Below are 13,391 nucleotides of genomic sequence, written 5' to 3' on the forward strand. Positions count from 1 at the left end.
AGGACCCCCGAAAACCAGAGTATAGTCGGGTTTTCATCGTTGTTTCTTTTATTCGATATTTCCATTCATAAAGACATGCCGGCAGCCTGTGTTATCACTGGGGGTGGGTCTGAGATCTCAAAAGTCCAATACCGCCGCCTAACACCTTGCGGCCGCTATTGCACTCAATTTGAAACGATGTGGCTTGGTGTCTGTCATTTTGGAAATGACACCAGACCACCCTGAAACTACACTCATATTCACGACAGTATAAAACGGAAATGTATGGATGGAAAAATGATCTGTTTTTTGCATCTTGACCGGAAGAAACTCAATGACAATCGACTATATTATTAGATCCATAACTATAATATATAATATAGCTTTAGGCCTGCAAACACAGCCACGTATCCCCATGTTAAAAGGCGCTGGCCTTTCAACAGTAACAGTAAACAGCGCCATCTGGCGCTGAAAGTGTTAATATGCGTCTTTGTTTACGGTTTGATTATCACTGATACAAAGTAAAATAGTGCAGTGCAATAAAATAGTTAGTAAAATAGAATAAAATAATGCAATAGTGCATTGCAATAAAATAGTTATCATCGTATTTTTTCGGGAGGCCGGTAAGGAGTGCATTACAGTAGTCGAGTCGGCTTGAGATAAAGGCATGGATCTGGTTTTCAGCGTCCTTTTGATTTATAAATGGCCGTACTTTAGCTATGTTTCTAAGGTGGAAGAATTATGTTTTTGTCGACTTGTTGATTGTGATTTAAAGCTTAGGTCTGAGTCTACCATAACACCAAGACTTAACTCACTCAAATACAGTTAGCAGCTGGATAGACTACATTAGGAAATTAGCTTCTGCTAAATCTGGTGCAAACATATTTTCATGTAACAATGATTAACCCATCCTCTGCCAGCGCTATTTGTCTATGGAGATGTTCACCTTCTTTGCAGGGCTATAACTTTTTTAATTGTATTGCTAAATTGACATTACTATGGCCCATTCAACATCAATTATCTATCGTTCAGGATGTAGGAACGTTTTACTTTTTCATTCACACATTCATACTAAAATACCGTCTAGAGTATAAATATGTTTTTATCGTTTTCTGCAGTATTTCATAGAACGTGAGATATAGGCATAATGCATATATTAGATTATCAAATGCAGTTTGATACCGATCCATGCTATATTAAAAATGTCAACTGTACATGGTCCTAAACGTCATGACTGATCATCTGTGGGTGAACGGAGGGGGGGGGGTCATTTATAATTCAATGACCGACGTTAAATGATTTATGTAGTATGGGTGATATATTGATCAGAGCAGTTTGTATCGAAAATGATAAAGAAAAACGCTGAAACTCACGTCAGTCTCCTAGTAGCGTTGGGCGATGAGAGTGGAGCAAACAGATCCCAATTATGTGATGTTGATCGATGCGATCCATTTCCGGTTTGTATATTACTAATACACGTCCAAATCATGTTGATTATTGAGTTATGGCAAAGATCCATATCCACGGTGTCTGTATTGAGCCCCGGGACGATAAACAAGTGGCCGGACGAAATTAGGGGACGGACCGAGCTACAAAGGGGACTTCCGGTTTGGCAACTTGCAGATCGGCCACCAGGTGGCGGTATTGAAGCGTTGCAGAGTTGTGATGGCTCAGACAGCATCAGCCAAGACTCCGTGGGTGAAATATGAATACCATGACGAAAATATGAAATATTGATCTCAAACACGCCTTGCGGCGTGATTGGCAGACAACGCATGGCGGAGAAACCCGACTTAACACGTGATTGGCGGAGAATGGGTTAATTGTCCAAAAAAAAAAATATATATATATATATATATATATATTTTTTTTTTTTTTTAAATAGATTCGGGGCTTTTAAGAAAACATTCAGGGCTTGAGCCCAAGTAGCCACCCCCTAGCCCCGCCCCTGCACTGGACTTTCATAGCGTGTGTGTGTGTGTGTGTGTGTGTGTGTGTGTGTGTGTGTGTGTGTGTGTGTGTGTGTGTGTGTGTGTGTGTGTGTGTGTGTGTGTGTGTGTGTGTGTGTGTGTGTGTGTGTGTGTGTGTGTGTGTGACGAATGCGCTCATGATTTTTAACATCTAAGCTCACATACACCCGTTGTAACTGCCACCGTTATTGCAGTCGGGACATAAAATGCACTGGATGCTTTTGATAAGCATGTGCCTCGTTACCACACTAAGATTGGCCTTTAAACAAGCCCTGAACAGCGGGCGAGTCTACAAACAACATCTGAACGTCTGCGACCCGAGCCCAACACCGGCTGGAGATGTTTGTGTGGACTTCGAGCAATACGTGCGACCAATGACAGATTGCGAGTGGATTACTTTCCAGAGACATGAAAGAGCGTACAGGGGGACACTGGACACAAAACTGCTCCAGGTAAGATCGAACTTTGCTGTTACTCCCGGAGGCGCAGAGAAGTGGGGCAGACTGGTGTCTATCCTGATCAGCGTTTTTTTTAAGAATGGAATATTCTCCGCGACGCAAGGAAACGCGCGTCCGTACGGATTCCAGCTTCTAAAGTATGTCGCTAGAATCCTGAAGAAATTCCCTCTCTCTGCCGATTTCCCAGTAGACCTAACACCTGACTCTCTGACACACTGGATAGAAACGCAGCTCTGCTTCATCCGTGAGAGAATACAACCAGTGTTGCGCGCCTCTGGGACGCGTGTTGCTTCTTCCCAATCCAACAGTGCAAAAATGCGGAAGCATTCGTCACCGCACGCCACTACGGTAAAGCGCCTTTCTTTTCAGGCCCGCTTAGACAAATGCTATGGCATTTCCACGTACATTGCAACGAATCACTTGAAACCTCGGCTGGCTGTCTATTGCCATTCTCTAAGTCAAACTCTAACCTTAACCAGCTCCTTAACAGCGCCTAAACTTAACCCTTCTAACCTTAAGCAACTCCGAAACAATGCCTAACCTTAACCAACTCCGAAACAATGCCTAAACTTAACCGGCGAAATGAAACGGCGAAAGAATGCCGAATGCACGTTAAAAAAATAAAAATAAAAAGAAATTAAAGGGAATCGAACTCGCCAGCAACGAGCCGTAGGATCCACAGCCATGCAGTCTTGCCAATTGAGCTATATTTCTGGATACTGTATACGGGGCGGTTACTAGGATATAATGAGCTCCGCTCGTGTCGAACCAAGGCGGGATCTCATGCGCATGCGCGGGCACCTTGCGAGCACGCCGCCGCCGGTGCACGCACCTGGGCGCTGGGCGAAGGAAAATGAAAGGCGCATTACCGCACGCCACTACGGTACCTGCGGTGACGAATGCGGAAGCATTTTTGCACTGTTGGATTGGGAAGAAGCAACAGGCCTCTGGCGTAGAGACACATCGGCAGAAAAGAAAAGTTTCCATGACCAAGCTGGCATTCCTCTGGCAACATCGCAAGTCAAAGGCAATCAATATCATTTTGAATAATAGCTGTTTTCCCGAAACCCCCCCCACTGTTAGTGATACAACCAATGTGTATAACTACTATAAAGCCAAATGTCAAACTGCACCAAGCGCTGTCACTCCCCTGGCCACGCCCCCTTGGTGCAATTCCATTGACAAAATAGAGCCAGGCTATTTCCCAGACACCCATGATTTTTCAACAGAAGAAGTGGATGCAGTTCTGACTTCTCTTCCCAATAACAAGGCTAGCGGATCTGATGGGGTCATCTATGAGACGTTGAGAGCTACCAGGCCCACGTTAACACAGACACTCACACATATCTTCAATGCCTGCCTGATCAATGAGAAGGTGCCTGATTCATGGAAAGGGGCCCTCATCCATAGAATACCAAAAAAGGAAAATATCCCAGATGATCCTTCCACTTGGCGTGACATTTCACTATTGCCCACTATATATAAAGTTTTTATGAAGTGCCTACTCACCCGCATCTTACCCTGGCTGGTGGACACAGGGATTCTCTCCCCCCATCAGAAAGCGTATATCAACAGACAGGGAATGAACGAACATGTGTTTTGCTTAAAAACCGGAATAGACGATTTCAAACATGAATCATCCAAATTCTACACAGTGTTTTTGGACTTTAGAGACGCATTTGGTACACTCTCCCAGCCTTTTGTGAATATTGTATCCAGTGTATACCAAGGTTCATTTATCCAAGTTATCTGTGGGCAGCAGCTCACAGAGCCGATTGCACTGAAGGTGGGAATAAAAACTGGCTGTCCCTGGAGTGCCGTGAACTTCAGCCTAGCACTCAACCAGTGGATGAAGTGGATTTACCAGTGCGCTCCTCTGCATGTCCGATCCCCAAATCCTGTTCAGGGATACGCGGACGACGTGCAGGTGTCATCACGACAGGAAGATGTCATCATTAACATGCTGGCACGCACTGATGAGTTCCTCCAGTGGTCAGGGCTGGAGGTGAAGCAAGCCAAGTGCGCCGTACTCCATGAGCGCTGCAGTGGAGGCAACCGCTGGTATAAGGCCAAGAACGACAAGCCCCCCTCCTTTCTTGTAATGGGCCAACCCATCAAGGTGTATTCCCGTAATGAGACCTACCCATACCTTGGCCACAGGTTTAACATCGCTGGAGAGTGGGGGGAGCAGGTCGAGGAGCTCACTACAGAGTTTCTCCATCGTCTACATCTGATTGACCTGTCCCCCCTCCCCGTCATCATGAAGTTCCAGGCTGTGAGAGAGGTGGCTCTGGCTAAAATCCAACACCTTTTTGCCAATGTACACATCCCTCTCAAGGCACTGAGAGAAATGACAAACAAAACTGTTCAGCTGGTCAGAAAGTGGGTAGGCCTCAACACACACTCCACACGGGGCATGATCTTTCTCCCATGTGGAGAGGGAGGGCTGGGAGTCCCCAATGTCGAGTGGACCTACATCGCCACCAGGCTAGCCCACCTGCTCCACATGCTTAACAATGATGATGTCACCGTCAGAGAAATGGCCAGGGCCTCTCTCCTGCTGGATCTACGCAGAAGGAAGATCCCCCTGGCCACCGCAGACCAGAATAACTTCCTCGGCTTCAGGAAGAAAGACTCTGGGAAATTGGACTCTCGGGCCAAGGGCTTCGGGGTCTGGTCTGACTGGCCAGATCTCAATGACCTCTGCAACCAGACTGGAGTTCAGCTGAAATGGACAAGACCCACCAACACACAGAATGAAGTCCCTGTCTCTGATGAACTTATCACAGACCCCTGTGTGGTTGTGAAGGCCAACATCACAACACCGCAGGAAGAGACTGTCGAACTGCACAGAGACTCTGCAAGGAGGGTTCTGCTTAGCATGAAGCAGTCTGAGATCAGGCAGCACTGGTGTGGACTCAGACTACAGGGCAAACTAGCTTGTTTGGAGTTTGCTGACCACTCAGTCTCACACTCAGTGTATAAGAACGCCGCTGTTGGTGAGGATGTTTTAAAATTTACCATCAAAGCAAGACTGCAGGTATTACCCACCCAATACAATCTGTCCACTTGGTATCCTCAAACTCACAGTCTATTCTGTTTAAACCATCAGGATTCACAACACCTAGAATCCATTGCACATATAACAAACGGATGTAATGCATACAAACACCTGTACATCGCTCGACATGACCGTATTGTGGACATTGTGTCTGATGCGGTACGGAACATATCACCATCTAGTGCCAAACCAGAGTGGTTTGGTCTTACCAACGATGTTTTTGCTAACATACCCAATACACCGGACGTTGTTTTTGTTGACACCAGCCACGGAGAGGTGCTGGTCATAGAAGTAGGCTGTACCTTTGACCTGTACATGGACCAGGCCTTCCGGGACAAGTATATCAAATACCAACCACTGCTCAGTGTGATGACTGACCTTGGGTATAGGTGTAGATATGGTGTACTTGTGTTCGGAAGTCTTGGCCATGTACACAAATCCACCATGACCGGTCTGAGAATTGCTGCAATGTCTAAAAGAAAAGCCAAACAAATTGCCAAATATTGCTCTGTCTCAGCTATTATTGGCAGCTTAGCCACGTGGAGAAGGAGGTGCTATGTGTACCCTTAAGTGTTCAGTGCTGCTTGGCCCCGATACATTTGATTCCCTGTTTATGTAATATAATTTGTGGAACCAAATAAAGTATTAAAATGTGTGTGTGTGTGTGTGTGTGTGTGTGTGTGTGTGTGTGTGTGTGTGTGTGTGTGTGTGTGTGTGTGTGTGTGTGTGTGTGTGTGTGTGTGTGTGTGTGTGTGTGTGTGTGTGTGTGTGTGTGTGTGTGTGTGTGTGTGTGTGTGTGTGTGTGTGTGTGTGTGTGTGTGTGTGTGTGTGTGTGTGGGAGAGGGAGAGGGAGAGAGTGAAGAGACAAAGAGAGGGAAAGAGAGTGAGAGATTCCAAAAGGCAGACATTCATTAGACATTTACATGATTAGAATAGCACTCTGTCACTCTGAAATCACTTTAAGGAACAATTCACGAAAAATGCAAATGTCAATGTAGTATGCCCATAATCTAGAATAAAGCAGGAAGCCGGACCAGCACTCTCAGGTTTAAAATGTTTAATTGCAGCTGGATACAGACATGTTTCAGACAGTGGCGGCTCGCCACTAGGGGCGCTGGGGCGCCGCCCCCCCCTGGTTAACCCTGGTTAAAAGAGAGAAGAAGAAGAAATATTTATTTTTATTTTTATTTTTTATAGCCCTATAAATAATATAAACATGTTTAAAATGAATAATATTTACTCATTTTAAGTATGTTTGTGTTTCCAATGCACAATATAACGTTAATATATCAAATATAAATAATTGTTTTCCTGAACAGGAAGTGACTCACTGTCTGATAGAGAATACGTTCCGTTACCGTAGCCGCATTTCTCCTAGCCGCATTTCTCTCGGGCTAGACGCAATATAGCTTACAGTGGGTGTGCACGCCGTGCACTGGTTTCATCGCTGTATCCGTCGCAGCCAATCAGTGCGTAACGCGCTGTGCGTTGAAATATGATGTATTATGATGGAAGCCGGGCGCGATTTGAAGCGGTCTAAGCAAGCTGCGTCTATAATTTCCATAGCCGCATTTCTCGGAGACGCTCTCTGATTGGCCGACGTCAGTTTTTTCCGTAGCTGCATTTCGCGGAGACGCTCTCTCTGATTGGCCGAGGCCAGTTTCTGGTTAGTAGATAGTTACTCTATGCTAGCTGTTGTGTTGTTGTGATGAAGCTATTTGTCTTAGAGCGTGACGGCAAGTTCTTTCGACGGTTAAGCTTAGGCACTCTTTCAAAGTTGGTTAAGGTTAGAGTTTGTCTAACGCCAGGTAGTTTGCAGGCTGTTCGACGCGGAAATGGGCAAAGACACAGCTCGTCACTCACACAGTACTTGTTGGCTAACAACAAGAAGCTATATATGGATGCAGTGTGGACATGGATGGACATCAACACAGTCTGGACAGTGGAGTGGATATACTTTATCAAGCCCTTCTGCCTGCTGGACCACTGTGCGTTTCAAGTTCAACTTAACAGAGTTGCGATATCTCTCTCTCTCTCTCTCTCTCTCTCTCTCTCTCTCTCTCTCTCTCTCTCTCTCTCTCTCTCTCTCTCTCTCTCTCTCTCTCTCTCTCTCTCTCTCTCTCTCTCTCTCTCTCTCTCTCACTCTCTCTCTGATTGTGTAGGGCATATTGGCTGCATTTGACTGACTGTGATCATATATTGATTGATGGCAATGGTGATAGTTGTACCGAATTAAATATTCGCCAATGCGTGGTACATGTTTGCAAAATGTTTGGTATAGCGCCCCCCATGGAGAAGAATGTACCGGCCGCCACTGGTTTCAGAACCAATGTGTTCCTTCTTCAGTGTTGATGGCTAGCAGTATTAGTTTAGGCAAAATGGTGGCTATATACAAGGTGGGCAGGAAGTGACATCAAAAACAGGTGTGCCTGGGATTACTGGTCAACTTTGACCCAAGGAAGGACATTTCTAATATGGAGTCAATTCCTAAATACAAAAATACCAGAAACAAAATACATCTTACCCATAGTTAATAGGGCTAAATAGATGAGCCCATTGCAATATTTGCTAAACGAAAATTAACAAGGTAGAGTTGCGATATCTCTCTCTCTCGCGCGCTCTCTCTCTCTCTCTCTCTCTCTCTCTCTCTCTCTCTCTCTCTCTCTCTCTCTCTCTCTCTCTCTCTCTCTCTCTCTCTCTCTCTCTCTCTCTCTCTCTCTCTCTCATTTCCTCATTCTTGATTTAAAGGCTCTAGTTTTTAGCCTTTAAATCGGGAATCAGTGAACATAAATGTTCAGTCAGAAATTCAGATGTCCAAGTCATCGGTAGCTTGACATTTTTCTAAATGCAAACATGCCGTCAACGATCTTAAATACATGGGACTCGAGTTAGTCCACAGGCCCTCTAGAGGGGGTGACAGGCATAAGTTGCTATTGCAACGTGAATGTTATTATATCCATTTGTTCAATTGCATTGAACCAAGGGGAATGAATGAAGAGAACGTGTTAACTTGTTTCCTATAAGTGACTTTTACCATCATTATTATGATTTCATGATTATTATTATTTATTTTTTACGAATGAGGAAATGTTTTCTTATGTTGCTCATAAGAGAATTTTCATTTTGCAAATATTGCAATGGGCTCATCTATTTAGCCCATTATCTATTTAGCCCATTATCTTTATGGGTAAGATGTATTTTGTTTCTGGTATTTTTGTATTTAGGAATTGACTCCATATTATAAATGTCCTTCCTTGGGTCAAAGTTGACCAGTGATCCCAGGCACACCTGTTTTTGATGTCACTTCCTGCCCACCTTGTATATAGCCACCATTTTGCCTAAACTAATACTGCTAGCCATCAACACTGAAGAAGGAACACATTGGTTCTGAAACATGTATGTATCCGGCTGCAATTAAAAATTTGAAACCTGAGAGTGCTGGTCCGGCTTCCTGCTTTATTCTACATTTATCTTCGGGATTGCAGCACCCAGTGTCAACTATCGTGAGCGCGGTCTAACTTGACTTTCGTATGCCCATAATCTGCCATCATTTAACAAGCTTGTCTTGTACAAATTCCATTGGTTTGAGAGTTATTTTAATAATGAAACACAAAGCGGCTGGGTGGTGCAGCGGACATTGCGCTCGTCACCAACGCAAGAGACACTGGGTTCAAATCCGGCTGTCTGTATAGGGGTGGCTAAGTGGCGCAGTGGGCAAGGCGCTCGCCACTAACGCAGGAGATGCTGGGTTCGAGCCCAGCTCTCGGCGTTGCTTCCGGCTTGGCTGGTCGTTCATACTAATACAATTGGCAGTAATAGGGGGTGGGAAACTGGTGGGTGGGGATCGGACGTTGTGGACAGCGACTCCTACAGGTCGGTTGGTGCGCCTGTACAGCAGAATCAGGAAGTATCGGGGGCAGCGTGAGCCTCCCACGCGTTACTCCTCGCCACTGAGAGATCGCGCTGTACAGGTGAAAAGATGCAACGGCTGCCTCCTCATGTACCGGAGGGGACACGTGATGCAAGGCTTCGTCCACATTGCAGCCGACCAGTGGGAGGCATGGTCTACCAACGTTCGAGACAGGGGAGGGAAGAATTGGATAATATGAAATTGGGATGGGAGAAAAATAGAAAATGGGGAGAAAAAGAAGATTAAAAAAGAAATCTGTCTGTCTGCGTTGCCTCCGGCTTGGGCCGGCCGTCATACTAACTCAATTGGCAGAGTTAGCGGGTGGAAGTCGATGGGTGGTAATCTGGACGTTGTGGACAGCGACCCCTACAGGTCGGTTGGGGGACGCCTGCACAGCAGAGACAGGAAATAGCGGGGGTAGTGTGAGCCTCCCACACGTTACACCTCGCCAATGAGAGTCCGCGCTGGCAGGTGAAAAGATGTGACAGGCTGCCTCCTCGTGTACCGGTGGGGACACGTGATGCAAGGCTTCTATCCTCCCTACGACCGACCTGTGGGGGGCATATGCGAGCAACGTTCAAGACAGGGGAGGGGAGAATTGGAAACAGCAAAATTGGGATGGGAGAAAAATAGGGCTTGCACCGCTCTATCTATCCAATCTCATCTCTCGATACTCGCCCACTCGTGCTCTGCGCTCACAAAATGCGGGGCTTCTATCGATTCCTAGGGTTAAAAAGAAATCCGCCGGCCACAGAGCATTTGTCTACCGCGCTCCCTACCTGTGGAACAAATTACCTGCCATCGTCAGGGGCGCCTGCTCTGTCGAAGCTTTTAAATCCCTGCTTAAGACCCATCTTTTCTCTCTCTCCTTCAACATACCCTGATCTCACCTGGTCGGCGACTGACCCTTAGATTAATCTATCTAGTTTAGTTAGGATGTCTATTTGCTCCCTTGTCTGCTTTTCTGCAGACATAGGAGAACCTTTTAACCTCTGTCTCCGTCTCAACTGGTCCCATGGAACAGCTTCATACGTTTTAGTGAGTTTTTCCTTACCTTCGCGTGGGGTATGTCTGGGAGTGTTGCATTTATTTATTTTGCATTTATTTAAAAATGTTTGGACCTTATGGTGTTCTTGTTTTGTTCTTGATTTATTGTGATGTTTCTTCTTGACTTGTTTAAAGAAGAAGTGTACGGCCCATGGGGACATTAACGTGTGTTGTCGGGCCTTACAAATAAATTTGATGTGATTTGATTTGAATAGAAAATAAGGAGAAAAGGTGGATCAAAACAAAAAAAATAATGAAACACAAAGTAATCAAGAATCAAGAATCAAGAGGTTTATTTGTCACATACATACCAGGGCATACAGTGAAATGCGGGTGTTCATGCCCGCATTGATTGTGCAAAATACAATAATAAAATAGGCATAGAAAAAATAAAATAGGTAAGACACAAGATATGCATGATAAAAAAGACATGCTAGGTTCCTGAGAAACTGGTTCCTATATACACTACTATACAATATACAATTTTAACTCTTAATGTATCTAAACTATACTATACAGTACCTCCTTCCATTAAAGTGACTTTCTATTTTTTAAAGTGACATCTTGTTTAGAGTGATTGTTTTAGCGGTTGCCGCATGAGTGTGTGTGTGCGTGTGTGTGTGTGTGTGTGTGTGTGTGTGTGTGTGTGTGTGTGTGTGTGTGTGTGTGTGTGTGTGTGTGTGTGTGTGTGTGTGTGTGTGTGTGTGTGTGTGTGTGTGTGTGTGTGTGTGTGTGTGTGTGTGTGTGTGTGTGTGTGTGTGTGTGTGAGTGTTTGTGTCTGAGTGTGTGTGTGCTCATGTGTACTTGTGAGTGGAGAGTTCAGTGTTCAGTGTTCTGATGGCCTGCAGGGGGAAGAAGCTGAGTCGGAGTCTCTCTGTTCTTGCAGCGTGTGACCGTAGGCGCTTGCCTGACCGCAGCAGCTTGAAGTAAGAAATCCTTATTCTTGAAGTAAGAATAAGGACACATGCTCAGTGAAGAAACCAGAGGCCATTGTCAAAGGATAGTCGAAAATGCCTAAAATATAAACAGTTCTACTATGGAACAACAAACTAAGCATATGGAATATGCTAAATGGTAAATGGTGCATTTATATAGCACTTTTATCCAAAATGCTTTACAATTTTGTTCCTCACATTCACCCATTCACTCACACATTCACACATCGACGGCAGAGGCAACCATGCAAGGTGCCAACCTGCTCATCAGGAGCAATTAGGGGTTAAGTATCTTGCCCGGGAGGAGCGGGAATCGAACCGGGAACCTTCCTATTACCAGACGACTGCTCTACCTCCTGAGCCACTGTCTATATGGTCTATAAACAGTTCTACTATGGAACTACAAGCTACAGTATGTGAATCTGTGCAATATCTTGCAATCTATTTGGCCGATCAGCCTGTGCTTTGGCGCAGAGAGTTACAGAGGCACAGGGATGAGCGTGTGGGAATATGTTTCACATCAGGCAACGGGGAGTATTTTGGGGGAATTAATTTCCAGCATTTTCCATTGACTTTCATGTAGTCCTTTGTGTAGTTGTGTGGTACACCTATTTACTGACAGAGTTGGCTACAGGCTGCATTGTGGAGTCGCTGGACATAACAATGTCAAAGTCATTAAACCCGTGGGCGGGGGTAATTAGCACTAATGTTACATTTTCAAATCATAATATCATAACACAGAATGAATGAATGAATGAATGAATGAATGAATGAATGAATGAATGAATGAATGAATGAAAACTTTATTTAACAGATTGCAGAATGGGTACAATACAGTACGGCTCAATACACACAATTGTTAAGGGGACATAAATGTGTCTCAATAAATCCATTTAGTTAGATCCAGTAAGGAATGTATCTTGTGATTATTATCAATTTTCCGACGACGACAACAACTATTAGCCGTTAGATATTTCCTGGTTGATTCCGGACATGATTTCACACAAATGCCAGGCTGCTCAGCCAATAGACAATTCGTTCTATTATTGTGAACGTACACTTTTGTGTAGGTGCAAGCAAAGGGCACAGTGATATCCCATGGATATATATAGCTGTATACATTTCAACATTTGATTGCTGCATATATATATATATATATATATATATATATATATATATATATATATATATATATATATATATATATATATATATATATATATGAAATTTGATCATCGACAAAGAGTGACAGGATGTGATGTGATTACTGGGGGGAGGGTTTCTTTTTTCCTCCTGTGCAAGTTAACCTTTTTATAATTTGTTGTGTATTGTTATTGTGATGTTTGTTGTATCTTTGATTGTATTTCATCTGCTTAAACAATTAAAGTAAACCAGTGCTCAACACCATCACACATGAGTTATTAGGGGTTATGGTTACCAACCATTTCTTCAGAAAGAAAAAATATGTTACAGCCACAGCCAAGGCTTTTCTCTCCCCTGTCTGTCAGCAGGTCCCCACGTCCATATATGGGTATCTTCCTGTTCCCGCCTCACCATCATTCTTACCACCTGTGCCTGACTACACACCTGCCGGCTATCACCCAATCATAAGATACCAGGATACCAGGATCCTAAACCACCTCATTCTCCTGTGCCCGTGTTCTGCTCTTGGGTTCTCTATAGACACCCCCATAACAAAATAAACAAACACACTGATTTGCCGGCAAACTAAATCAGGGCCCATGGTAATTTGTTAGTCAGAAATAAATATTTGATTTGATTTGATTTGATCTTTATTTACCTCGAACAACCATAACCACACAAACTTGAAATAACAAAAAATAACAATAACGGAAATTTGAATCCGTTCATGCATTTGGAACCTGTGTGCACCTGAGCGTTCAGCCTTTGTCTAGTAGCCATTAGTACAGAGACTTGTTTTGAAGACCATTCAGAATTAGAGATTCAAAATTATTCTGAATGTTTCAATATGTTTATTATTACAATGGAAGCGGCACAATGGAAGCGGAC

The 13,391-nt window shown here is 44.2% G+C and overlaps 1 protein-coding gene across 1 annotated transcript in view; it reads left to right on the forward strand.

Annotated features, from left to right (window-relative positions):
* The window catches only part of LOC311223394 (alpha-1A adrenergic receptor), a gene marked incomplete at both ends in the record, with an annotated part of 45,668 nt that extends 32,613 nt beyond the window's left edge, over positions 1–13,055 (forward strand). The window contains 2 exons of the mRNA XM_084308182.1: positions 4,314–4,682; positions 13,044–13,055. Of these exons, the coding sequence (XP_084164308.1) occupies positions 4,314–4,682; positions 13,044–13,055 (381 nt within the window). The remainder of the gene's footprint in view (positions 1–4,313; positions 4,683–13,043) is intronic.
* Positions 13,056–13,391: the final 336 nt, after the last annotated feature.

This window comes from Notolepis coatsorum (genome assembly GCF_963971535.1).
Source record: "Notolepis coatsorum genome assembly, chromosome: 2".
In the NCBI taxonomy this organism is placed as follows: Eukaryota; Metazoa; Chordata; class Actinopteri; order Aulopiformes; family Paralepididae; genus Notolepis; species Notolepis coatsorum.